The sequence below is a fragment of the Otolemur garnettii genome, unplaced genomic scaffold (assembly GCF_000181295.1).
Source record: "Otolemur garnettii isolate 467f Iridium unplaced genomic scaffold, OtoGar3 scaffold00195, whole genome shotgun sequence".
NCBI lineage: Eukaryota > Metazoa > Chordata > Mammalia > Primates > Galagidae > Otolemur > Otolemur garnettii.
This window is the reverse complement of record NW_003852590.1, coordinates 2,068,774-2,096,274: the sequence shown is the minus strand read 5'-3', so window position 1 is coordinate 2,096,274 and position 27,501 is coordinate 2,068,774. Positions and strand designations below refer to the sequence as shown.

Here is a 27,501-nt window from a genome sequence, read left to right as displayed (position 1 = left end):
GCCAGATAATTCTAGTTTCGAGTTCTCAGATTTTTAAGCATTCCGTATTTTTGTCCCTAGAGGATTCTGTGGAACATAATCAAGTCAATTCTAAATTTCTCTAAGAAAAATAAATACACTAAGAGGAATGTACCAAGACTTCATATCAGGTCAGGTCATATTTGGCCACCAAATAAATTTTGATGTCAAACTTAAAACAATTAACATCAACTAAGCTTTTGGATTTTTAAAACCTCTTCTATCTCCAAGTTGCTGACAAGGGAATATCAGCTGTATAAATTCAAGTCTCAGGTCTATTGTTATCACCTATGAAGAAAATACTTATTTTGTAAGCCTGATGTGTGATTCAAAATAAAAAGTGAGATGATATAATATGTGAATGTACCCAGTAACAGTAAAGCATGACGCAGATACAGTTTCACACTGCCAGTATTTTTAAAAAAGTAAAGCCTGTTAATATTTATTTTAAGAATAGAACACTAAGACAGATGTTTTTGGAATACCAACATACAATAAAAAAACACAAAGTCCAAGAACCCCCCCATTGACGAAGCCTAAAGAGCAGCTATCCAGCTGTAGTCCACTTTCCTAAATTTTCTCAGCTCCTTTTCTTCAGCTTTTGACAACTGGCGTACAACATCTTCTCCCAAATCTGTGTCATTTGTATCCTGAACCTTTTCAGTGAAATCATTTTCTTCATCTGAGTCGTCACTTTCTTTTTCTTCTTTCATATCTATGTCATCAGGCATTTCTTCAGCACTTAAGTAACAGGATAAAAGATAAACACTGTCATTGAGTGCACTTTAAAACATGTCAATTACTATGAAAGAGCAGGTGAACTTATAAAAGTATAAATTTAAATCATATACCAAATTAAAATAAACACATATGCAAAAGATCGTTTTAAAGCTTATGAATAAAGAGATAATACAGTGGAGGAACACTCTAATAAAGGATAACACAAACCATCCTGTTTCCCCAAACTGAGTATCTAAAATGTTTTAAGAACTGCTTTACCTCTTCGTCTCTTTGGATAGAAGCAACGAATTTACAAACATCGTGCACAGGAAAGAAGCAGATGGCAGTACATGGGCTGGAGTGTGAAGAAGCTAGAGTGGAAACAGAAAAATAGGGTTGCATTGAAAAAGATTATCTTTGGTACAGACTGTTTCTTCAATGTCCTAACTCAGTACCTTTTATGGTAAAGGTCAAGAGTCAAATATGAAAAGGCTTCTCCCACAGAAAAGCCAAACCAAAGAAACACTTATTTTCACCTCCCTATATATTTATGCCAAAAACCGGTCCTTCCCATGCACACCAGGTCCAGGCCAAAATCATCCCAAATTATGTTATTTAGTTTGCGTAAAAAGTTTTGTAAGTAGTGTCATACAAATGATTACTTAAATAAATGTTATTTGTACAGATTTTATAAAAACTCCAACCTAAGGTGCTTTAAATGCATTTAATTTATTTCAAATGGTTGCTTTAATAACCGCTTACCTCATTAACCGCAGGAATGTTTTCTGTTAAGGGTAGTTGTACCAGTTCATTGTCTAAAGCTTCATTTAACGTTTCATCCTGCTGCTGCCTGTGCTTTCCCAATATGAAATAAAATGGGGTTGTTGGAAGACTTTCTTCTGCTAGCAGCTGTAAGGATTTAAGACAAAGGAAATGTCAGCAAAAAGGAGGATTTGCTCTTAACTAAACAAGCACTACAGAATCACTAGGCGTCCGGGATAGAAGGAACTTTAGAAGAAATCTAGTACAGTTCTCTCATTGGACAAGTAAAGCAACTGAGGCCTAGTACACCATTTATGTGGGAAAAGCCAAGTAGCATCCCACGTCATGTTGCAAGATCCACAAATGCTCAAGACCTTGTAATCACAGTAACTCTGTAAGTAGGGACGCGGATGGGCCTTACAAAAAACATCAGATGGAATGGTTTAAAGACGATTTTGATAGCACTCAGATTCCCACATCTCCTTGTCAGCCCTAGCAGAAGGCTGTATGCTTTTAGGCTGGGGGTGGGTGGCAGCAGTACCAGCTTCACAGACAAAGGCAGTTGTACTTTACATAGGGGGTTTCTCAGAATGCTGGGAGCAAAGATCTAAATCCTTCGGACAAGCAACTTAGAATTTTATCTGGGCAATGTGACCATACCAAGATAAGATCTAAAAATACAGTTGACCCTTGAATAATAGGGGTTTGAACTGTGCGGTCCACTTATTTGGGAATGTTCTTCAGCCTCTGCCAGTCCTAAGACAACAAGACCAATCCCTCCTCGGCCTTCTCCTCCTCGGCCTACACAATATGGAGATGATGAAGATAAAGACCTTTATGACAATCCATTTCCACCTAATATTTCTTTTCCTTTTAATTTTTGGAACATTTTCTTGCTTCTAGCTTACTTTATTCTAAGAATACAGTATATAATACATATAACATAAAAAACGTGTTAATTGACTATTACTAATAAGGCTTTGGGTCACTAGTAGGTTATTAGTAGTTAACATTTGGGGGAGTCAAAAGTTAAAAGTTTTCAATTAAATGGGGGGTTGATGCCTCTAACCTCCACTTTGTTCGAGGGTCAACTATAATGACATTAGAGATTTTCTCAATCAAACAGTTCAGACAGTAGAGGCCTGAGGATAAATTTCAGAGAATTTCCAAGTAGCTTTTCTGCCTACTTTTAAATCAGAATAGCCTGACAAGAATCTCATCAGACTCTGGTGAAAACCTCTAAAATGAAATGCAGCAATCCAAATATATTGAGAACAAAAATGTGACAGAAACAGACCATGCAAGAGAAAAAAAAATTGATGATAAAGATGAGGAAATGTCTCAGGAAAGAGAAAGAAAACAGGCTAAAAAAAAAAAAAAAAATTACAGCATCAGTTTCTATAAAGTCCAGCACCAAACAAAAGGAGTTACAGAAAAAGAGCAGAGAAAATAAGGGGGAAAACGTAATTAATTCCTCTTTAGTCATCTACTCAAAACCCTCCCAAGGGGCCTCCATTTCTTTTTTTTCAGATTATTATGAGGGTATAGATGATTAGGTTAGTGGTTGTTAGGTAGAGTCCAAGTTGTAGCTGTGCCTCTCACTGGGAGTGGTGCCTCTTAGGTGAGAGCATACCAATTCTCCTCCTCCTTCCCCCTCAGTTGAGTTTAATTGTGTTTTTCTTTTGCATGGGTATTTGTTCATCTACTGGTTTCATATTAGTATGGAGCACACTGGATTCTTGCTTTTCCATTCTTGGGACAATTTACTAAGTGGAATGTTCTTCAACTCCATCCAGGTTAACACAAAAGATGTAAAGTCTCCATCTTTTTTAAGGGCTGGAATAAAGATACCACAGTTCTTTATTTCCTAGGGCCCTATATTTCACTCAGATGGAAAGTCAAAGTTTTTTTTTTTTTTTTTGAGACGGAGCCTCAAGCTATCCCTCTGGGTATAGTGCCGTGGCATTACAGCTCACAGCAACCTCCAACTCCTGGGCTCAAGCTAGTCTCCTGTCTCAGCCTCCCAAGTAGCTGGGACTACAGGCGCCCACCACAACGCCTGGCCATTTTTTGGTTGCAGCCATCATTGTTGTTTGGCGGGCCCGGGCTGGGGATTCGAACCCGCCACCTTAGGTGTATGTGGCTGGCGCCTTAGTCGCTTGAGCCACAGGCGCCGAGCCGAAAGTCAAAGTTTTTCAATAAGGTCTACAGAGACTCTCCTATTTAAAACTGTAAGCTGCACCCCATCTCCCTTTTCTGGTATTCCCCAGCCCACAATAACTACCAGCTTCTAAAATACTCCATATCTTACTTAATGTTTATTGTTTCCTGTATTGTTTATTGTCTACCTTCCTGTAGACACTACAAGTACAGAGACTTGACTATTTGGCTCACTCATGTATCCCCAATGTCTACAACAGTCCCTGGCATATGGCAGATCATCAAGAAAAAATTACAGAATGAATTCAAAGAGTTTTTGGAGGGAAAAAAGTCAAACTTCAGATAAAGGATCAAGAATAAGAATAGTTATTGGACTTTTAATAATTTTAGAAGCTATAAAACAATAGGATAATACCATCAAAGTTTGAAGAGAAACTTGATTTTCAATCTACAGATCTATAATACCCAATCAAGTGGGAGAGAGTAAAAGCATTTCCAAACAAGCAAGGTCTTAAATTTACCACTGATGCACAAACAGAATGTGCTTCATCAAAACAAGGGACTGACCAAAGAGGAAAACTATAAGATCTAACACAGTTAAAGTGAAACAAATGTTCCAGACTGATGGTGAATGGAGATCCTAAGATGCCTGTGGTGCATATAGTGCAGTCAGTACAGACTGAAGCAAGTCACAAGGCTCTTAGAGATTTTCCCTCACAACTTAAAAGGGTACCTAAATGTGATCGAAAATACTGAGAAAACTTATACAACCTGGGTAGAGTCTGGGGTTGAATTAGGTAAGAAGTTAAAGAAAACTAGACAAGTGACAAAAGAAGGCAATCATTAACAAGACAAAAACAAAAAGTTGGTCACAAAAAGGAAAAAAAAATATCTGTGAATTACTACATGGCTGGGCTATGAATTGTATTTACATAGCTATGACAATGAACACTGATCTAACCAATTTAAGATATATCTGTATGGGGAGAATTGGGGGACAAGTAGAGGAAGCATGTGTTGTGTGCATGCAGGGAGTGGTGGTGTAAAAAAAAGCCAAAATTTAAGCTTCAATAGATCAGAGTTAACAGATAGTACCTAAATCTAAAAAATCCAGAATTAGAAATGTAAACATGGTTCTTAAGAGATACAGAATTAAATTAAAAACTTCAGCTAAGAGTTCAGAGCAACTGTCTTTGTGGCAAGAGAAGTGGTGTTGTAGAAGCTATTCTTGGAGAGCCTCGTAGAACTATTTTTTAAAATCACAAGCATATATGACTAATATTATAAGTTAAAACAATTTTAAAAGAGGATTATAACTTCAAAAGAGCACATCAGTTTATAAGTGTATGGTTTTAAATTCTATTTTAGGGCTGAGTGAAACATTTTTCTCACATCTGAGTTCTAAATGATAACCGTATCTTTTTAGGGAGGCAATGCAGCCTGCACTATGAATGGGCTAAAACATACCTGTTTGCTTGTTGGTGTGAGTTTTTCTTCTGGAGACTCTGTACTGAATGTCAATAAACTCTGAAAAGAGAGATCAATTTATGATGCAAAAGATAAATTATTAGAGTACAAATCTAAATAAGGTGTTAAAAAATACAAAGGTCTAGCAGGGCATTGTGGCGGTCACCTGTGGTCACAGCTACTTGGGAGGCTGAGGCAAGAGAATTGCTTAAGCCCAAGAGTTTGAGGTTGCTGTGAGCTGTGACACTGCGACACTCTACCCAGAGCAACACAGTGAGACTCTGTCTCAACAACAACAACAACAAAAAGGTCAATTTTTCATTTTGTTACATGTATCCGACCACAGAAAAGGAATAAATGATTTAAAGCTTAATAACCACTGTGAGAATTACAAGATTTTATTCTGAGATATATTTAAAAACTGGTAATGAGATAAAATACTGACAGATCAAACTCAAATCAAAGTTTTCTTTTAGTTGCACACCAAACACTAAAATTTAAAATAAGTGAACCATGCTAATAAATAAGATTTAGAGTAGTTGCTTTCATTTTTGCTGTTGCAGACTTAATGCAACTAATATTTAAAGAATCTCAAAGATGTGGGGTAAGTAAAGTGGTAATGTTACTGTATATTCACACAAGTAATACTGCTCTATTAAACCTGTTAGATAATTACTTCGGGGAAATAATCTTTTAATGAAACTATTTCACCTAAACATACTCACCAATAGCCAGGGGCTATTACACTCTAACATTACATGTATAAAGTGATCACCCTTCCTGAGGGGGGCAGTTACCTGCGATTTTGTTAGGAAGTAAAACTGGGATCTGTTCAGCCATTGGTAAGCTTCTGAGGTGAATGATTCAGGGACATCTCGTGGAACAAACACTCCCCACTGGACTTCCTCTCTAGAGATATTCTTTTGAATATACAATGGCCTTGGCTCACTAGGTTTAAAAACAAACACTAGAGAGAAAAAAACAAAGAGACAATAATGTTTTGCCTGCAAAGGTTAGTTCTAACCTCAGATTGGCAGACCAAACTAATCCTGGGACTTGACCCACTGAATAAATAGCCCAGGTCATGATTGTTCTAGGCTTTGATTCAATAAGTATTACTGTCTACTGCGTCCCTACTATGTGCAGCCGGTTAGGAATAAGGGCTATGACGATGAAGCAACCCCTATTCCAGAGACCATGGCCTACTGCAGGAGACAGACACCAAAATGCAGGGTGGCCACAAACTTCCTGTGCAACTTAAAATACTAACTATTTTCAATTGCACACGAACTTTATGGCCATCCTGGATTATTAAAACAGTATTTTGTCCTAAATACTAGGAAAGAAATATGTAGAAATTGCTTCAAGAATGTGGAGGATGACCAATTAAAGCTTTTTCTTTTTTTTTTGGGCCGGTGCTGGGTTTGAACCCGCTACCTCCGGCATATGGGTCCGGCGCCCTACCCTTTTGAGCCACAGGTGCTGCCCCTAAAGCTACTTGAGAGAGCTGGGAACGCTTCAAAGAGGTAAAACCTCGATTGGATTTTGGTCTGTAGGAAATTGGTCTGTAGGAAAAATAAAGAATGTTTTTGGCGTGCTTAGGACTAAGTATGAATATACACAATAACGAGGTGTTGGTGTTGGGGCAAGGAAGAAGGACAATGCCTCAGGCTTCATCTTATCTGAAGGCAAGCTTGGTGTTGGGGCAAGGAAGAAGGACAATGCCTCAGGAACATCTTATCTGAAGGCAAGCTTGACTCGAATTATGATAAAGGTAACAGACCTTCTCTTACCATCAGAGTATGGTTTGTACTTACAGTCGGAGCCCCCTGAGGACTGAGAGACTGCAGCAATATTCTCTGAATCAGGATCAGGTTCCATAACTCTAATGTTTAATTTTGCACTCCACTCCACTGCGGGGAAAAAAGGTTATTCACTTCTAGGAAAAGATTTACCAAAAGTTGCTCCTAAACATGGGCAAATGTTAACCAGAGTCACTGCAGAGAATGTAAAAAAATTATCATGTATGTTCATTACTAAGCAACTACCACCCCCTCTAAACATACACTCAAATGAGCAGAATGCCACCAAGTTCACATTTGTTAGAAGGACTGTAGTACTTGCAGGTTAATCTGAATTACAAATTGGTGGAACATTCCTCAAATTGCTATGATGGAGACTTCTGAGAGCATCAGAAAGTCATACCCACCAAAAACAGTAGGGAAAAACCAGGATAATAGATGCCAGCTTACTAACAATTAAGCAGCTTATAAGTCTGTTACATGCCCAGCACTCTAAAATTTGGTGCTATGTGATGAGAAAAAATTATATATTCTCTGGGTACAGAATTATAAGATATGACCCCTAAGTCCTATAAAGCTCAAGTTTAATGTCAGCTCTCTATGTATTCTGCCAAATCACCTTAGAATAAAAATATCTTACGTGCACAACTGAGCAGGTTCCAACAGCAAAGGATGCCATTTTCAGTAGCACCAACTAGATACTTTGAACATGTCAATCTCCCAAAGCAAAGATGCCTAGATTAAAACCATAAATAAGTTAGCATCAGTCAGTCCTGGTATATTTAGTTACAAAAGACTAGAGGCTTTCAGCACTATATTAGTATTATGAAATGCAGATTCTTTAAACAGACATGTTTTTGTTCATAATTATCTTGAAGAAAAAAGGGACTAATGATACTAAAGGAAAGGTTTATTTAGCTATTTTATTTCTTCAGGAATACAGGTTTGATGACTAATTCTCTAACATGCTGTGCAGTATATTGATACATAATGTATCGATACAAAATGTATATACAGGTTACAAAGTCATTAAGAAAAACCCTATTTTATGCTCTTTACCTAGAAGAGAAAAACTTGCAATCTGAATTGTAAAGAAAGTTTTACAAAGTAAATTCATGGTTAAATTATTCTGAGAATCAGAAACAATTTCATTAGTCCTCTGCCATCCTGTCCTCATGCTCAGCCACGTACCCCCCAAATTTTACCTACCTTATTTTCCCAGCTCGTTGGCAAAATGTACATTTAAGTTCCCACGTTCCAGAATCCCATATTGTGACTATTTCCTCAAAACTAACTGCTAATAAAGAGCCATCTTCTGAGAAACAACAGTTAGTTGCTTGATACTTGTGATAACTACCCACAAAGTCACAGGTCCAGCCAACAGCTTTTTCTGTGGGAATACAAGGCACAGTGTGCGGAAGGGTATACATGTCAGATACGTTACCATAGCCCCCCGCCCACGGTTTTGCTTCCTAAAGTTTCAGTTCAGGGGTCAGCTGTGGTCTGAAGACAGGTGAGCAGAGCACAGTAAGACACTCTGAGAGATCACATTCATATAACTTTCATTACATATACTGTTGTAACTGTTCTATTTTCTTTTTACTTATTGTCAATTTCTTACCATGTCTAATTTATAAATTAAACTTTATCACCAAAATGCTGTATAGGGACACAGCATTCTGTAAGGGTTAAGAAACAAAGACACTTAACAAAAAAACCTGCACTCTACAACTTCTTTAAGCTAGAACTGCTACAAAACACTGACTGGTCTGAAATGTATGCCATTCCTGGAGAGACCTTGACCTCCCCCTAGTGGAGCAGTGAACAGATAATCAGCAAAAGCCCTTATTACTGTACACTCAAAACCTAGAATAATCAGCACATGATTAATCAAGAATATCATTTAAAAAGTACAGATTTGGGCTCGGTGCCTGTAGCACGGGGTTACAGTGCCAGTCATATACACTGAGGCTGGAGGGTTCGAACCTTGTCCATGCCAGCTAAACAACAATGACAACTGCAACAAAAAATAGCTGGGCTTTGTGGTGGGCACCTGTAGTCCCAGCTACTTGGGAGGCTAAGGCAAAAGAATCACTTAAGCTCAAAGGCTTGAGGCTACTGTGAGCTGTGACGGTACTGCACTCTACAGAGGGAGACATAGTAAGATTCTATCTCAACAACAACAACAACAAAAGTACAGATTTGGGAGAAAAGGTATAAAATATAATCAAATTATTGATTTAAGAGATTAAGCAACATTCTGTAAAATTAAATTAGAAAATATCGTCCTAGAATACATATAAGTCATGAGATAATTATCAATTCTTAAAACTGTGCACTTTAACAGCTTATATTTGATTAACTTACTGTATATATCAGAATCATCTGTTAATATCCACACTTTGAAGTGGCCATCTTTACTGGCTGTAACCAAGGTGGGCTGTTCAGACTTTTCTGCATTACAGAAACAAAGAGCTGTGATGTGGTCTTCATGTGGCATGTTAATCTTTGTGTTAAGAACAAACCTAGTTGGAAGAAAACCAGAAATTTATTCTTATATCATGACAAACATTATTACATGAGTTTAATAATTTCTTACATATTATACATTTTACCATATCATGCTGAAGAATGGGCAACCAACAGATTATCACCTGTGGGCATAACAAACAACTGTGTGCTCTAATGGTCAGAGGATGTACAGTGTCCTTGTGTGACTACAGAACTCAGATGCCTGTCTACTTTTGAAAATAAACAAAAATGGAATGGTTGTGAAAAGCCTCACTTATGGCAAGAAAATACAGAAAGAAAACCAGTTTTTCAAACTACCTGGGTAATTATTTACTATTCTCAGTCAACAAAATAATCTCTCAAAGCTTGCTTCCAGCTTAAGAGGGTGGTGCTATAAATGAAAGATCATCTCTGCTAGCACCCCACTCTTTAAAGAACATGGACAGCATAGTGTCATGATTCTAAGAATGCATAAATAGTTAAGATGGGTGACCAGGGACCATTAATCTCTCCTGGCCCATTTTCTCACCCACAAAGTGTGAACAACAGGCTTATCTTACAGTGTCCTTTTGAAGATTAATAAGACAATGGGTATGAAAGCACTAAGGCTAGTCCTTGGCAGGCAGCAGAGACTTGACAAATGGTTTTTATAGCCACTGTAGAGAAGCCATCAGGTTTCTTACCTGATTACAACTCCCATCCTACACTATGCCATACCTCCGCCTATGTTCCTACTTTTCCAAGGAAGAGTAGGAGAACATTTGGAATCTACTCCTGAATTCCATGTTTCTTATTGTGCAAGGAGATGGCACTATCAGCTGGAGCCCATCAGTGCCGTCTCAGAGCAGAAAGTGTAATTAAACAAAGGTTTTAGAATGACACTTCCCTCACATCTCTGAAACAAAACTTACCAAAATGAAACATCTTAAAGACTAATATTTGAAACCACAAAACAGGAAGTCAAATATTTTATACTTTGAAATTAAGAAGTGACCATATAGGTAGCATTACCCTTGTGTTTTCTTATTAAATAGCCACAGTTTCATTTGCAATTCAAGCTCAGTTTCCTTTTCTTGCCGTTGTTCCACTGTTGCAAGCCAGTTACCGAAGTAGCCAAATGCAGCCTTTGTTAGTTCAATTTGAATCAGACCATAATCATTGATGAATTCTTGCTGTATAATATCTAACTGATGGGTAAAAAAAAAAAGCCAGAATATTTATTAATGTAAATATAAACATCAAAGCATTCAAAGGACGATAATTAACTATATCCAAGACAACTTTTAGTTATCTATGAATTTTTAGACAAAGGCAAATATAATCTAATTGTCCCTATGGATCCCTAAACTGCCATTAAAAAAGGGAACACATTACATACCATGTTTCCTTGAAAATAAGACCTACCCAAAAAATAAGCCCTAGCAGGATTTCTATGCATTTTTTAAATATATGCCCTACCCCGATAATAAGACCTAGTGATGGGCATTTTGGTGCAGAGTGATAAGGAAGACTGGAGTACCCCTTGAAAATAAGCCCTGGTGTGTCTTCCTGAGAAAAAATAAATATAAGACAGTGCCTTATTTTCAGGGAAACACGGTAGTACTAATTTGGTGGCAATTTTCTTCAAAGACCTTGAATATTCGTAATGACAATAACCATTCTATGACGTAACAGTGCTGCTAATTTATAGTAGTGCTTTTTCTTATTTCTAAGAACACACAGTTTTACATAAAATCTCAAGGGTAGAATCCACATCACTACAAAGAGATCAGAGATAAACTCACAGTCTTCATGAAGTGAACAAAAACAAGCAACATTGTAAATAGGCCAGCATTTTATTTATGGTGTTTTAAAAAAACCCTTCTTTACTTATTTACTAAGTAAATAAAGTGCCTAAGATCAGGGGGGCTAAGTACTGGGAATTATAATAGATGTGTTTAAAGATTAATGAGCTTCCTTTTTTTGAAAGGTTTAAAAGGCCATGGAGAGAAAAAAAATAAGGCGTTACATGTGCTATGATAGGAATCTAGGGATACAAGGAAAAGGTGGGACGTCTGGACTGGATTACATTTATCCATCAGGGTTATAAGAAGCATTCCTCTCTAATCTACACTGAAAATTTTATCTTCATATGTGAATATGATACTGTTTCATCACAACACAGAAATAGATTTGCACCATCAATCCACATATTGTTGCCTGTGTCCTGCACAGACGTGTGGGACAGCTAACTGGACAATATCCTGAAACAAAATGGAATAGACACAAAGAGACCAAGTGTAGATGTACCACTGGTTTATCTGTAATCTCTAACTGTGGTCTCTTTAGAACTATGCTCTCAACAACTGAACTAAGTAACCACAGATACTACTGACTGTGGTCAAGTAAACACAGGCAAGGATCCTGTTTTAGAAGGTACCAAATACATTACTTGACCCCAGAGGTCGTATAAAGGACTTCACTGGTTTTAAGGCTAGTTAATGGATCAAAATCTTACATTGTATAACTGCTTATCACTCTGGAGAGAATAAAACTGTAGGTGGCCAGGTTTTCCATTCAAAACTAAAGCTTTAGTTCTTGGATCAATCATCAAACCAGTGAAGATACTCCTATCTGCAAAAGAAGTGACAAACAACAGCTGAGATCAGAGAAACGTTGACTCCTAAAGTGTACATGATCCCAAATTCTGTGTTCTGTAATACCTTTCACCAGGCCTTGAATTACTGCAGATGCCTCAAGGTTTCGGTGAATCACTACTATCTCTGTGGGTAAAAAAATAAATATTTAAATATAAACAGGCTAGAATCCCAAGGTGAAAAAGTCACCTGAATTTATATCATTTTTTAAACATGCCAGAATACAGAGCTACTTAGTGAGTTCAATTAACTTGGATTGTTACTAGAAAATCCAGAACTGTTTTGCAATTTAGTTGAAAAACTAGGTGCCGAGAGGGCTTTTCTGTTGGAGTCTTTAAGTTTCGGTCACGATGGCTGTACATAATTGCACACGAGCTTTATGGCCACCCTAAGTATGTACATGCATAGAGTTTCTGACATATATATGTATATACATTTTTATATAAGTCATGCCACTAATATATTACTCATAGTTACGTTCTTTTCTTGAAAGAAATGGAAGCAGATTTAAAAAAAGAGACTCTGGTCTAGGTTAAGTATCAACAGGATGAACAAAATTTTGTAGGAATATAAGACTGCCTCTATTTCTATCAGAATCCACAGGATTCCCACACTAAGGTAACGGGGGTATCAAAAGAGAATCTCACATTTTAGTGGCTACTGAAAATGCCACTATATGTGTGAAAGCACTAAAGCCCGTTTCCAAATCCTGCCTTCACTTCCCCGCATCATCCCATACTAAAAGGTTTTGAACATATCAGTGGCCCAACAATACCCAAATACACTTAAGACTTCCATTTTCATAAAGACAATTCTGAAAATGTTGGATTCTGGTGGCATCTGGGAGTAAAGAGGAGTGAAAAAAGAAAAAAATGAAAGGAAAAAATGCTTGTTAAGTCTTATACCACTCACTTAGTTTTAGGACTCCCATCCCCTACAGAAGCTAGCTGATTTATGGTACGTGTATTACACAAACTACGTTGCCTCACAATAATAAATTTAGACTTACTGTTATCTGAGTGAGAAGTACAGAATAAATCTCCTGCAGGGGAGACTGCGATATGTTCAATAGTAGCTCCTAAACGGGGGAGAAATTCCTTATTCTTCTCCACTGTGTCACGCCACTCTACTAGCACAGACTCACGACCACCACTCAGCAGACTGGTGCCTTTATGTCCACCCAAAGAATTTGAAAGCGCGGTGTTTTGGGGGAACAATAAAAACAAAAAAATTAACATTTTTATTTGTCCTACCAAATTAGAGAAATAAACTCTTTTTAAAAATAAACAAACCAGTCTTTTCGTTTCTTTTAATATACTTTCAAGACAAATGATCACTGATTCAGGGATTTTCCTTTCTAGTGACATCTGACTAGTTTGTTGCTGACCAAGTCTTTTGTCAACAACTAGAGAAGCTGAATAAAATGAGTATCTTCTCGGCCCAGATAGCTTTGTTGATAAGTTTTCCCGCACATTTAAGAAGGAAAGAAACCAATTTTACATGCTTCCATGTAACCACAAGAGAACACTTCTTAACTTGTTTCACAAGACAATTGTGCTATTCTAGCAAAACTAGTACATTGTAAGAAAAAAGTTACAAGCCAACTTTATGACAGATGAAAATTCTCAAACAAAATATTAGCAAACTGAATCCAATAAAAGCAAAAGGATATACCATGTCATTGCAGAGTGTACTGCAATACAGAATGAGCAATTATTTTAACAGTTAAAAAATAAACCAATGTAATTAACTTCATTTACAAAATAAAAGCAAAAATCGTCATCTGAACAGATGCAGAAAAAGTAAATGACAGAATTCTATGATAACCACACTCAGAGAAACCCAAGAATTGATGGGATGACCTTTTAAATCTCTCTAGGATTTCAGAGAAACCCACTAGCGAACATCATACTACAAGATGAAATATTAAAAAATTTCCCTATGCTTAAAAATAATATTGCCATTTTTACTCAACAGTGTACTAGGATGTCCTACTTCACTGAAATGAGAGAAGAAAGGTTTAAAGACACTAATTTTTAGGCACAGAACCTTCTCTAGCACCTAGTAACCTTCATGGAGGACCAGTCCCAATGTACTGACATAAGGAACTTTTCACCACATTGAGGGTGACAAATGTATTTCACTTTCAAAGAGGTACTGTTACTCGCTAAGTTACACTCTCATGTAGCTTTAATGAAACGAAGATCTGAATTAATCAAAAATAGTGAATGCTGAATAAGGCAATCGAACGGTTAAAAATAATAGTTTTTAAATCAGACTTGGTGCAAATCCCACTTAGTAGCCACATGACGTTAGGCAAATCAGTTAACAACTTCAAACCCCACTTCCTTTACTTAAGATGAGAATAATTATCCCTATGTCACAGGGTCAAGGGTTGAACCAGATAATGGATATAAAGCATCTGCATAATTATTTGCACCTGATAAAGTATAGCTATAGTTAAGAAACATCTGTACTTAGCCATGTAGTCATACATTAAAAAAGAATAATATTACATAAATAAGTAGAATCTCTATAGTTGACCAGCTCCTTAAGCTGACCTAATTTTCATAGACTGGACATATACCACATGTACTAAGCTGTAGTTCCTTATGTTGACCTCCTCCGTTTGTTGACCAGTTTGTTACAGTCCCTGGGGCGGTCACTTTACAGAGGTTCTATGACATGGCCTTTATGGTAATAATAGAGACTTTATTACAAATGTACCCTTTAGAACTGTGAAGGGCTTTGAAACCTGAAGTACACAGCATTGTGCTGAGCAAAGCTCAAAACACAGGGGTGATATACAATTGTTTACAATTCGTTTGGCCCTTGTAATTTTAAATCTTTCAAAGTATAAACGCAGAGAATTACAACACTTGATTCATATACTTCAAAAGTTCATTTTAATTATTAAACCTGCCCTTACCTGTCACTGAAAAAGCCAAATCCATAACCAAATCATGGTGCCAATGTAAACATGTGTATGTGTACTTCTTATCATCATTAAAATTCCTCCTATTGGAGAAAAACAAAACTTTTAGATTGTTTTTGTTCTTTTCTTAAAAGAAATGGAAGGTGTTAAGTTAGGAAAATAACGGCATGCCAAGTATAATAAACATATGCCAAACAACAAATGGTAACACCAGGTTTACTGGTCCTCTAACAAGGCACCTCTACAGGTACCATTTACAGGGTACAGCTATTCCCTATTGTCACCTGGATAAAGGCTGCCAAAAAAAGTTCTCTTCAATAAAGTGGTTATAGGTAACATAAACTTTTTCACTCCCCCTACCAGCCTAAAGGAAGAGCACAATAATAAAATGGAGGCCATTTTCTTAGGCTCAAAAGTCGCCCTATTCTGCAAGACTAATACAAAATACAGAATAGTATAGACATGATCACCAGGCTCTTAACGACTTAACTGACCAAAGGCGGATTTTGCCATCCTTGTGACCAGATGCAATGCAGTCTTCCTTTGGGTGACACGCTACACACGTAAAATTGTTCTTAGAACGTTTCTTATTTCTTGATGATGACAAAGTAAACCTAGGAGAAAAAAATGTCCCTTAAGTTTTCTGGTAAGTGGTGATGTAATTAAGTAAAAGGGAGTTTCCAGCCTTATCAATCATAATTGGAGAGTTTTCAGAATTCAATGAACATAAATGAAGGATATTTTTTAAACAAAATTTTTGATCAAGAATCAAGCATTGTTTTATAAATATATATTAATATACAATATAAAGTTCATGTGGCTAATATTCTGCCATAATAATCTGTCTATGGAAGCCACTGACATTTAAATAAAGATGGTCCGTTTAGTGATTTTTTTTTGGTCTGGGCAGAGCTTATTCAAATTTCTCATTGAATCTAAGTTTTAGCATGAGGGATAAATAAGCGTAAGAAATAATATCTGAGACAACTAGCTAATATATCTAAAGGAACAAAGTTCCCCAGGTTTCTGTGACTAACATTCCCACAACTCTACCCATTGTGGCTTAAGAACTGTACCTCTATACCTTGTGGTCTCACAACCTCTTGTAAATGAAACTAGAAACAGCTTTGGGTCACAGGAAGAAATATAACAAGCTCTTAAGAAAATAAAGCTTAACAAGAAAGAATTCTTACCTTGATGTTGTCTTCTTTTTGAAAAAATAAACAGACAAGTAAAAGTCCCGCACTGCAGCGACATATTCTCCCTAGTATTTCAAAGAGAGGGTGGCATACACAACAACAGTCAACACTCTGGAAGATCACAAAAACTAACACTAAAAATAATTTTGCTCAGCAGATTAATAGTGTATAACATAAAATGATACACTCCATTTCACTGTAGAAAGGATAATTCTACTTTTAAAATGATGATTAAAAATAAAAGATGAGCTTAGGTTCTATTTCATACATTTTCTGTTCTTTGGAATCTACCATTTTGTTCTTAAATTCCAAAACCAGACTGACTCTCTTGGTGTAAGTAGAATGATTTAAATCTTTTTCCATTATGGAATAATTCACATACAATACATGCCATGTTTATTGTAGGTATAACACACAATTCACAGAATCACATTTTCTTCACTAAGAAATGTTCCCTCTTTCCTCTTCTCAGTCATTCTCATTCTCCCCTCCATGAGCACTCTCCCCCCCTTTTTTTTTCTTTTGGAGACAAGAGTCTTACTATACCGCTCTCGGTATGGCATTACAGCTCACAGCAACCTCAAGCTCTTGGGCTTAAGCAATTCTCTTGCCTCAGCCTATCAAGTAGTTGAGACTACAGGCACCTGCTACAACGCCCAGCTATTTTTTTGTTGCATCTGTCATTGTTGTTTGGCAGGTCTCCGGGCCGGGTTGGAATCCACCAGCCCCGGTGTATGTGGCTGGTGCCCTAGCTGCTGAGCTACAGGCACCAAGCCCACTATCTCTTTCTATCACTGCAGCTTATTTCTCTGTCTGTTGTAGAATGTTACGTACATGGAATGATGCAATATACACTCTTTCCCATTTGGCTTTTTTGGGTCAGCCTCATCTTTCTGAGGTTCACCCTGCTCTGCTCCTTCTCAATCCCGAGCTGCATCCCACTGAATGCACACATAGCACAATTTGTTCAATCTATTGCTGATGAGCATCTGAGTTATTTATAGTCTGGAGCCATTGCATAACCTAATCATTCCTGTACATATTTTGTGGTTTTCATTTCTCTATGTAGGAGTAGAATTGCTGGGGAAAGGTACTGATTTAACTTTGCTCTGTATCTTGCCAAGATTAGCTGGTCTAGTGGATGTGAAGTGTTATCTGTCTGTAGTTTTAATTTGTATTTAATTGGTAACTAATGATGCCAAAGAATTTTGGTATCAATCATGTTAAAAAAGTTTACTTTGGGATATTAGCCCTTTTTAGAACACCACTAAAATAATGCTACACAACTTTAGGCTAAGGAAATATGCCACTATGATAATGTCCGGGGCTCTTGATGATATTTGATGTTGAAATAGTAAAGCAATTATTAATAGAGTGTGGCTAAATACATTATGGTATAAACATCACAGTTATTATTTATTTATAATAGTATATATATTAGTAGTAGTATACATGCCTGTGGCAATGGAAGTAAGAAAAAAAAGGATAAAATGACTTCTGATCCTGTTTTGAAAAACTTGTTTTAAGTATCTTATGGAAAAAGTCTAGAAAGGGAGTCCTTAAATATTATCATTGGTGAAACTATAGATTTTATTTTCTTTAATTTCTAAATTTTCTATGGTGGGCACATTAATTATAGGTAGGGAGGCCATATTTTCTAAAGACACATAATCTAAAATAAAATAATCATCCCATTGTAGTGGTGGGCTGCTAAAAAGTAAGTAAAATGAAATAATTTAAATGTGTTTTTACATGGGAAAAGCTAAGAAATACAGTACAAATACCAAAGTGTTGATGTTTGGGGGACAATTGGAGGGCTTATAAAAGCAATAGTGCAGAACATCCGAAATAAGGATGGTCCAAAAAACGCACCATAAACACATGCTGAAGCAACGCAACTTCTTAGTCACCTGCACAAACAGGAGTCAAGGCACGATTAAATCACTCTCATGCTCAAAGGAAAGCTTACAGCAAAGACATTCTATGTAACAAACAGAAAAGCAACCACACAAAATTTACCTCATTTCCAAAGGCAATGCACTTGGGTGACTGGTTTATATAATCCAGAACAATGGACAGCTCCTTAGCTTCTATTTCCTGGCCTGACGATTTTGGCAATTTCACTGAAACCAGCTGAAATACATCTAGTCAAGGAAAGCTACATTAATACAGACCTCTAAAGGAGGTGAATGTGTGCATTTTATTCACATAAACCATTAATCAGTACTCTCGAATTCATCTGATGCCAAGATAATTCTAGGCTATCTTTAACAAAAGCCACCTTAAAGTGAACACTTTGTTTGAATACTTAAGTTGTAAATGGAAGTCTAATTCTTTTTCTTTTTTTTAGACAGTCTCTCTCTTTGTCATCCTGTAAAGCGCTGTTCTGACATAGCTCACAGCAACTTCAAATTCTTGGGCTCAAGCAATGCTCCTGCCTCAGTCTCCTGAATATCTGGGACTACAGGTGCCCATCACAACATTCAGCTATTTTTAGAGATGGGGGTCTCACTTTTGCACAGGCTGGTCTTGAACTTGTGAGCTCCAGTGATCTACCCACCTCAGCCTCCCAGAGTGCTAGGATTACAGGCATGAGCCACAGTGCCTGGCTGGAAGTCTAATTCTTTAACTCATATACGTACATGCCCCACATGTATAGAAACAGAAATCAATGTGTGTCTTACTAGGGCATTCTATTCCAAAGCACTAAGGTCGCCTTTAATACGGAGACTGAATGTAAATACTGGTGACCTGTGCAGCCCAAAGCAACCAACCATCTGAGAGAGCTTTCAGAACCACTAGGGATGTGCCATAGTGTTCCTAGGATCTGTAATATTGACATGTTCTTCTCTTTATACCCATTTAGGAAATTTTCTCCCTAAGCCTTTTTTCTTTTTCTTTTTTTCCTCTGCTGCCTGGGCTGCAGGGCAGTGGCACTATCATAGCTCACTGCAACCTCAAATTTCTGGGCTCAAGTGATCTTCCTTCTTGTCTCAGCTGGGATGTCAGGAGTGTGCCACTATACCTGCTAATATTTTTTATTTTTAGTATAGACAGATCTTGTTCTAGTTCAGGTTGGTCTTGAACTCCTGAGCTGAAGTGATTCTCCCACCTTGCCTCCCAAGTGCTAAGGTTACAGGCGTGAAGCATTGGGCCCAGTCCCTACGCCCTTTTTTCTCACAGTACATAGTACCTAGTTCAAGTACAAAAGTCCTTCCAACAGTCCCACAAGGCTAAATATAATCTATTCTCTCTTGGCTCACTCCAACCAGCCTCTCTGCTACTGTGTGAACAGTCAGGAGGGCTCAAAAACGCATCTCCAATATAGCTGCGTGGCTTACTCTAACTATGCTCTCAGTGTTGCTTATTTCCTTCCCCTACTCTATTTTCTCTAAAGACCTTTCATCTCACACCTATCATCTAACTGACCTTGACAGCTTACTGCTGGGACCTCTGCTCCGTTCTGTGTATCCAGAGCAGTACCTAGCCCAGGAGAGGTGCTCAATAAGCTACTGGATAATGGCATGATATACAGTCATGAAATTCTACCACCAAAAATAATGAGTAAATACAAGATTAATTTGTTTTTAAACCAGGGAAGTAATTTCAACATGATTTTTACAAAATTTTCTATCAGAGGCTCTGGTTTTGGGCTGGAATACAGATGACACATGAAAAGAAAGGGAGCTTGGACTTCTATTTGGAGTATGAGAGGTGAGTGGTGTAGTGAGCAAGTCAGCTAGCACAGGGGTCTTTTCAAGCATAACTGACATTTTTAGGTAATAGATATTCAGATTTTCATGTGGGTATGCATCATGTGCCCAGTACTAAAGAACAATGCTAGATCCCATTATGAATGGAATTTAGATTGCAGTACTTGAAGTTTCCATAGTTACCTCCAAAAGGCTAATGAACTAGATCATACTTTAGATCAGTAGTTTTCTAGCCTGCTTTACACTCAACTGGGGAGTTTTAAAGTAAACCATTAGGCCCCATCACAGAGAATCGTATTAGTTAAACACCTTGGGTAATTCTATGGACAGGCAGTGTTTTGAACCACTTCTCTTACAAGCATGAGTAAAATGTTTTGCTACAGCTGTAACTGGGAAGTCACGGGGTGAGTAAAGGAAGTGATTACCAAACATGGGTGACGAGCAGAATCATCTGGGAAAATGTTAAAATACAGATTCCTAGACTACACTCCTACATGCGGATTTTTAGTAGGCATGTGGACTGATATCACGGATCTGCATATTTATATATAAATATACCATAGATATCAGAAAGAGTGCTGTCTTAAAGTAGTCATGGGGGAAGACAATTAATTTAAGAGTGTTGTTACTTCCAGAACACTATTGCAATGTCCTTTGGAAGTGGCTTATGAGCCATATCAGAAAACTAAACTTAATGTCACATTCTTAATAAATACACTATAACTCATTATAAGAGTTGGCACTAAATGACTTTCAGCTAAAAAACAGTTTTGACTGGTCAAGTTACTGTACTGAAGTCTATGGTATTTAATAATTTATAAGTTTCAGCAAAAACCCAAATCATACCAAAACAAACAAAAAAACATGATAGAAAGGGCTCACTTAACTAATAAACTCTGAGCCAGTCTGGCCTATTGAACATTGTAAAACTGCTTTGTATTTTTAACTGTGAACACAACTGTATTTTACAGAGGACACCACAAAGTACAGTGGCATTCTTGAATTCTAGGATTAGAAGATTTCTTTGAATATATCCTTCTTGTGAATGTTCTAACAAATTCTATGATAAAGGACAATTATTTATAACTACTGATAATATTCTAGGAATTCCTAAAATGCTGATACATGGGAGTTTTGATAAAATAATGTTCCAAAGTAGTGAAAATGTTAATTTGTAGTAATTAAGTCTCACCACTGGTTCTTAATAGTATCGATCCATTGTCTTTCTTTTTTTTTAGAGACAGAGTTTCACTTTGTTGCCCTTGGTAGAGTGCTGTGGTGTCACAGCTCAAAGCAATCTCCAGCTCTTGGTCTTAGGCGATTCTCTTGCCTCAGCCTCCCAAGTAGCTGGGACTACAGGTGCCTGCCACAATGCCCAGCTATTTTTTTGTTGTTGTTGCAGTTTGGCTGGGGCCAGGTTCAAACCCTCCACCCTCTGGATATGGGGCCGGAGGCCTACTCACTGAGCCACAGGTGCCACCCATCAGCCCATTTTCTATACCACTTTCTACAGCTACTCAAGTTCAATAAATGGAAGTGCTCAATGATGGGTATAATGATAATGATGCTTCAAAACATGAAATAGATCAAGTTTAGTCGGAAGACAAATTCTAGCCTACCTTTGTAAAACTCCTTTATGATTTGAGTTCTGTGGTCTATTAGCATACAGAAAACCACCCATTCCCTCACAGTGTATTTCAGAACTGATAACAAAACCTCCCCAAATGAACACAATGACAACAAAAGAAATTTAAATGCCAACTCCATAACCTGTTAGCCTCGGATTAAAACCAGATGTTCAATTTTGAGAAAATGTAAAATGTAAAGAGGCGCTCAATATCATATAAAACCAAAGTAAGTCAATTATACTATACCTGGTTTTTCTTTATTTATTATAACAAAGACGGAATCCTCAGTTTGAGTAAGAGTAAAGAGGGCATGAAGTTGACATCCAACTGTGAAAGTCTGAAAAATAAAAAGCACCATATTATTTATGGTCTGTCTCACCCAGCAGAACATAAGATCTATGAGGGCAGCAGTTTTTATCTGTTTTTCTCACTGCTGTATTCCCAACGTGAGGAGAATGCCGGGCCTAGAGGAGACAACCACTACATACTTGTTGCACAGCCTTCCAGGTTAGTATACAGCCCTCCTTCTTTTTAGCAGTTGTACTGTGCTGAATATCATAATTTCAACCAGCATCAAGACTATATTTACTTCTTTTCCTACTAAAAACAATGTTGTAAGGACTATGCAGACCTATTACTTCAGTGACAAACTCTTACAGGCGAGGTTGCTGGAGCACAGTGTTTTCATTTATTTTCAATTTTATTCTCATTGGTTGTCTCACAGAAGTGCCTGTTTCTCTACACTCCATCAATCACTGGATTTTTTCAATCTGCAATGTGGCCCCCCTGATAAGGGAAAAATGCTGCGGCATTTGCCCTTCTTTATGTTTACCAGTTGCCACGTTTATTTCTTTTTCTGTGAATTTACATATTTCTACTTCATGCCAATTTTTCTACTAGGCTATTAGTTTTTCCTTGCTGGGTTTTTGGGGAATATTTTTGTATATTACAGGTAACATCTTTTATAAATATTTCCTCCCAGTTTTTTTTATTTGTCTCTTTATATTTAAAGTGTAAAATTTTTACACAGTCAAATTTATCTTTTTATAAATAGTGTGTGAATCTCACAATTTGTTCGAGAAGTCTATGAAAGGATGAGGCTTTATTGAAGGAAACAGTGCGTCCACCATTAGAGAACTGTCATTGACTTTCACTTCAGGAAAACTTAAGATCCACATACCTTTATCAAAATGCCATCTACATAGTCCCACAGTTTAATTGTGCCATCAAAGGAACAAGAATATAGCTAAAAGGATAAAAATGGTACAAAATTGATTAAAAAATAGAAGTCTATTAAGCTATCAAATGAATAATTAAGCGCTGATAAGAAGGCATTTTTCTGTTCATTAATTCACTGTTAACCTTAAAGAGATGGAATCATTTCCTTATATTCCTTCTGCAAAACAGACAATCTTATCAGCCTCTGGAAGGAGCTGATCCATCCATTTCAAGTACTAACTAGAGCAGAGGGGAGAACGTCAACCTTCTATTTTGGAAAGGGAGACTGCAAGGTAAAGAGTTATGCACAACACTCATGAACTGGCTGCTGCTTCTCTCAGAGCTCAGGCCCTTTTATTAACTGAACTGCTTTCAACTATGTCAGTATTAAAGGACAGCTGCTCAATAATTAGACAATGTCCCATTTAAAAATATTATTTCCATCTATCAAGGACCAACACTTTCACAAAATACAAAGACACTATAGTGTACTTAGATGCTTTGGAAATGACAAAGTGCTATGAAGACAATTTCTGGGCTCATCTCACTGAAGACGATACCAACAGTTCATGACACTGGGCTGTGGACCACACTTTGGCAGCATCACAAGGCTTTAGTAACACATAGGTTTATTTTTGTCCCAGTGAACTTAATTTTACTAAGGTTATACCAGATTCTTTTTGTTGTTAAGTGGAAATACTTTGCTTAATATTCATAAAAAATTTTAAGTTTTTTTAAAGAACGTGGCAATTTTAAGATTTTTGCGAATACAGACATGGATTCATTCTATCCAAGTCTAAGAGTATATTAAGTAACAAACATACATAACAGTCAATGCATACAAGAATCCTAAACATGGATTAGTAAAATATAATAAGTCAGCACATAATCACTGTCTAAACAACGGTTAACATACAAACACTGTCACTCCTACGTCTAGACATCACTGCCCTCCTAATCAAATCTACTAATAAAATTGTCCTCCTCTAACCTTATTAACTTTCAGTCATATGAAACAGATCTTTCTGTGTAGATGGCTTTTTGTTTTGCAATAAAAGTCTATCAGTAAGATAGACTTCACAAATTTCAATTTTAACAAAAGAACAGTTTTGTTATTAAAAACACTCATGTTACACAGTGCAATAAACTTTTGTCAAACACTCAAGAGGACAGCAAAGATAAAATCTGTGCTTGGACTCTATAGAAAAGATACTTTGATTTTTATAAGTAGCTCGTTTAATTTTGGAAAGAAAACAATCAACGTTACATTATGCTCCATATCTTCTGTGATGACTCAATGCAAGTCCATTCTTAAATCCATCAATAACTTCCAAGTTGGCTGTGACTAATATGGGATTAAAAACCAGAGCAAGAGGAAAATATTGTTGAGATAATTTTTTAGTAGCTTTGCTGAAACTTGAGAACAGAATTAAAATGACCATTTCCTTATTCTTGAATTCTGTGAAGGTCTGCTTTGTGGGGGAAATGGGGAGATCTGAACTAAATGAAAAATTTGTCTTTAAGTTAATTGGTTGAGCCACTAACTCAAGAAGCCCTTCTTCTCATCTAGAGACTGGTTTTAAGATTAGACAACATCTGCATTAACCCTCCAGAGATTCAACCTATAAGGAACAGATCTACCAAATCAGTACCTTTGGCCAACATTTTCCAAAGTGGGTTCCAGAAATCAAAGGGCTCAGGTTTAAATAATTTTGGGAAACACCAAATACTACTTATCCCTTCCTTTTGGATATTCACAACGTATAAAGGGACCTAAGAAGACATACAAGTAAGAAATTCACTTAGATTTGCCTAATCCTGAATTTCCGACACTTATACCAACAATATGTCTGAAGTAACACCTATTTATATCCTGTGGAACAAATGGTTCACAGAATACCCTATGGGCAATGTAGTTCTAGGCTCTGATCCTGAGCCTTGTTTTTAAATAATTAAAAACAAGTAAAAAAAAAACCCGAATCAGAAAATCAACAAGTATTTTGCTGCATCATAACCAAATTTAACTCAAATTTTTCTGTTGAGAACAAAGTCCACGTTAAAACATTCAATTATAAACTGCTTGGCACCTGTAGGTGGTTGTTGGGGTTGAGCTGGATTCCAGTCACTAGATTTCTGTGTCCATGTAGGATGTGTACACATTCTTCTGTGGCTGTGCTGTAAACTTTAACAAAGTCTCCGGAAACACAGAAAACATACCTGGAAAAGAATAAAGAAATCAAGTTTCACATACTTCTCAGGCAGTACAATATTTTTATTGTCCATGATAAAAATATTATAACAGAGGTCTCTGTGCTGTTTTAAGCCTATAGGGACATCTAAGACCGACAGGTTCACTAACTTAGAAGAGATGAATGAGGCCGATGTTCTATCTCTTACCTAACCGTGGGCAGACACTATAATGAAATCACCCTGCAAAGACTGCAACTTAACCGACTTGCCCGATCACTAAATGGATGCCGACACTGTGCTACTTATTATCCACGGTTAGTCTTCAATGCTCCTGCCAAGAAGAGTGTCCATTCATATCCCTAATGGTTGGGGAATGAACCATTGGTTGGTTCACTGGGAACACCACAGTGTTCATGGTTTACTGGGCTCTAGTTGGTGAAGTCTGGGCAAGTACAAAAGACTTTACCCAGTTTTCTTTTCTTATTGCTGAAATGCTGGTTTTGCAAATTTGTAGATTTCTTCCATATAGTAGAGGATTTCTTGCTTGGATGTCAGCACTGATCTTCTACACCCTGGTCTCTACTCTTTCAGACTCTTCTCCCACCATCTCTCATGCCCTATGTGATGATTATATTAACTTTAGATACAAGGTCTAATCCCCCCAATTTTTAAGGCCCCCAATTTTAATCTACTCCACTTGTGTACCAGGCCTCCCTGCAGTATCACTGGGGAGGCAAATTCTTGCCAGTGTTGCCAAGATCCATTGTTGGAGGGAATCTTCAACTACCTAACTCCCTCTTCTAGGCCGTCACTAAACTTTGGGCTATACCAACCCACTCACCTCTAATTTCTCCACTCTTTAACACAAATCAGAGTTTTATGCAGTAGTCTGAGTAATATTTTTGAAGAAGCACAATCATGTTACAACTTCTGTCCCATTATTTAGAGAATTAAAAAAAAAACAAAACTCTCTTTGGACCAAACAACCAAGTACTGGGCAGGATGTCATTTCCTCAGCAACATCCTGCAACCTTCTCAGTCTGAAGTAATCATTCTGTCTTATGAGCTCCATCTACAGTGCCACAGTAGGAAATATCTGTTACAAAGTATTACCTTTACAAACAGACTAAATTCCTTGAAGGTAGGGGGATCAATATTTGAATTATCTCAGTTTTTGTCATTTTGGCTTGTTGTACGTAATACAGATGACAAATACGTAAAAATGAATTGCCAAGCTGAGCAAATGAAACATACGGTGGACCTTATTATAATGCATAAAGTGTTGAAACAGTACAGTGGAGGAAGAAATTAGGTATATGGATATGAGTTGAAAAGGCGAAACTCTGTCAACCTCTTGAAGCCTCAGTTTCTTCCTCCAAGTCCTAAGATGAATGTCAACCAAGCCTTCTTTACTTGTAAAGACAAAAGGATTCAATGTTCTGTTGTTGTTGTCAGTATGGTAATTTATGAAAACTCCTTCAGTCATATACACATTCAACACTATGTGCCATACATACACATATAGGGTATTTTGGGGTGATAGAAACTTTCATATGCTATCTCTATTCTTCCAAGACAGAAAGGTTATTATCAAGCATCACTCTATCCATAGTAAGAGAAACTTTTCTTCCTATAATGTGTCATTTCTTAGATGATGTTGACAATACAGCATTAATGATGACAGCTGATATATACTGAGCTATTTAATGCCAAGCACTGTATATATGCTTTTAATATACTGAAGCATTTAATCCTCCCAATAACCGAAAGAGATGGTTTAGTAAATATTATCCCCATTATACAGATGAGTCAACTAAGGAAGAGATAAGAAAATGACAAAGGTCCCATAATGTGAGAAAAGTTTTGAACCCAGGGTAGCATGGTTCCAGCTACAAAGAATTCTTGAGTAAAGAGATCAGGTGTTAGCATGTTTCTGTTTCTCATAGCAGTTTTCATGCATAGCTACAAAAAGGCTGCCAACATGACTGTTTTGGGGACGGGGTGGATGGAGAAAGAGGAATATTTTTAAGTTTAGGCATTCCAAAACATGATTCTGTATGCAACAGTAGGGAAGCCCTCGTGATATTACAATGGCAGGGGTGTACACAACTATGCCTGGACCATTTTCCAGCCGCCTCAGCTCAGAAAGATTATAGACATATGGCCGAGCCCTCGGATCCCTCAATCTACCCGCAGGGAGGTAAACCGTTCAGGGAGGGCAAGGCGCACCCCAGCCTGCAAAGCTACAGAGCTATAGCACCTCCCGCGTGTCCACTCCTGCAAAGCCCAGATCTGTCAGTGAGCGAGTCCGAATTCGCCTGACAGTTCTCTCCCCCTACCGCCCTTCTGGGACTCAAGCTCCTTAGCCTGGCTGACAAGGCACGGCGCGCCCATACTTAGAATCCGCAGAAAACACAGGTCTCCTGAAGTTTAACTCGCTGCCTCCACAACGAACCACGCGGAGACTCTCTTCCTCCACCATCTTCTCGCAGACGTAGGAACTCCGGATTGCGGGCCCCGCCCCGAACTTCCTCTACTGAGC

The 27,501-nt window shown here is 37.4% G+C and overlaps 1 protein-coding gene across 1 annotated transcript; it reads right to left on the bottom strand.

Moving 5' to 3' along the window:
• Window positions 1–427: 427 nt before the first annotated feature.
• On the bottom strand, window positions 428–27,501 carry WDR75 (WD repeat domain 75). The gene is made up of 21 exons (XM_003801032.3): window positions 27,356–27,501; window positions 24,857–24,986; window positions 22,732–22,797; window positions 21,798–21,888; window positions 18,230–18,354; window positions 16,205–16,275; window positions 15,506–15,625; window positions 15,006–15,094; window positions 13,086–13,244; window positions 12,143–12,202; window positions 11,938–12,053; window positions 10,452–10,627; window positions 9,297–9,454; window positions 8,139–8,319; window positions 7,570–7,664; window positions 6,945–7,040; window positions 5,925–6,094; window positions 5,128–5,187; window positions 1,501–1,647; window positions 1,018–1,109; window positions 428–759 (listed from the first exon to the last, which is right to left on the bottom strand). The coding sequence occupies exons 1-21, from the start codon at window positions 27,439–27,441 to the stop codon at window positions 555–557; spliced, it is 2,493 nt and encodes an 830-aa protein (XP_003801080.1). The 5' UTR covers window positions 27,442–27,501; the 3' UTR covers window positions 428–554.

Excerpts from the sequence above, each read along its gene's own strand:
- WDR75 (XM_003801032.3), bottom strand. The coding sequence starts at position 27,441 with ATGGTGGAGGAAGAGAGTCTCCGCGTGGTTCGTTGTGGAGGCAGCGAG. Across the intron at positions 12,054-12,142 it reads AATTCAAGGCCTGGTGAAAG|ATAGGAGTATCTTCACTGGT; the intron begins GTATTACAGAAC and ends CTTCTTTTGCAG. Across the intron at positions 760-1,017 it reads CTATCCAAAGAGACGAAGAG|TGCTGAAGAAATGCCTGATG; the intron begins GTAAAGCAGTTC and ends CTGTTACTTAAG.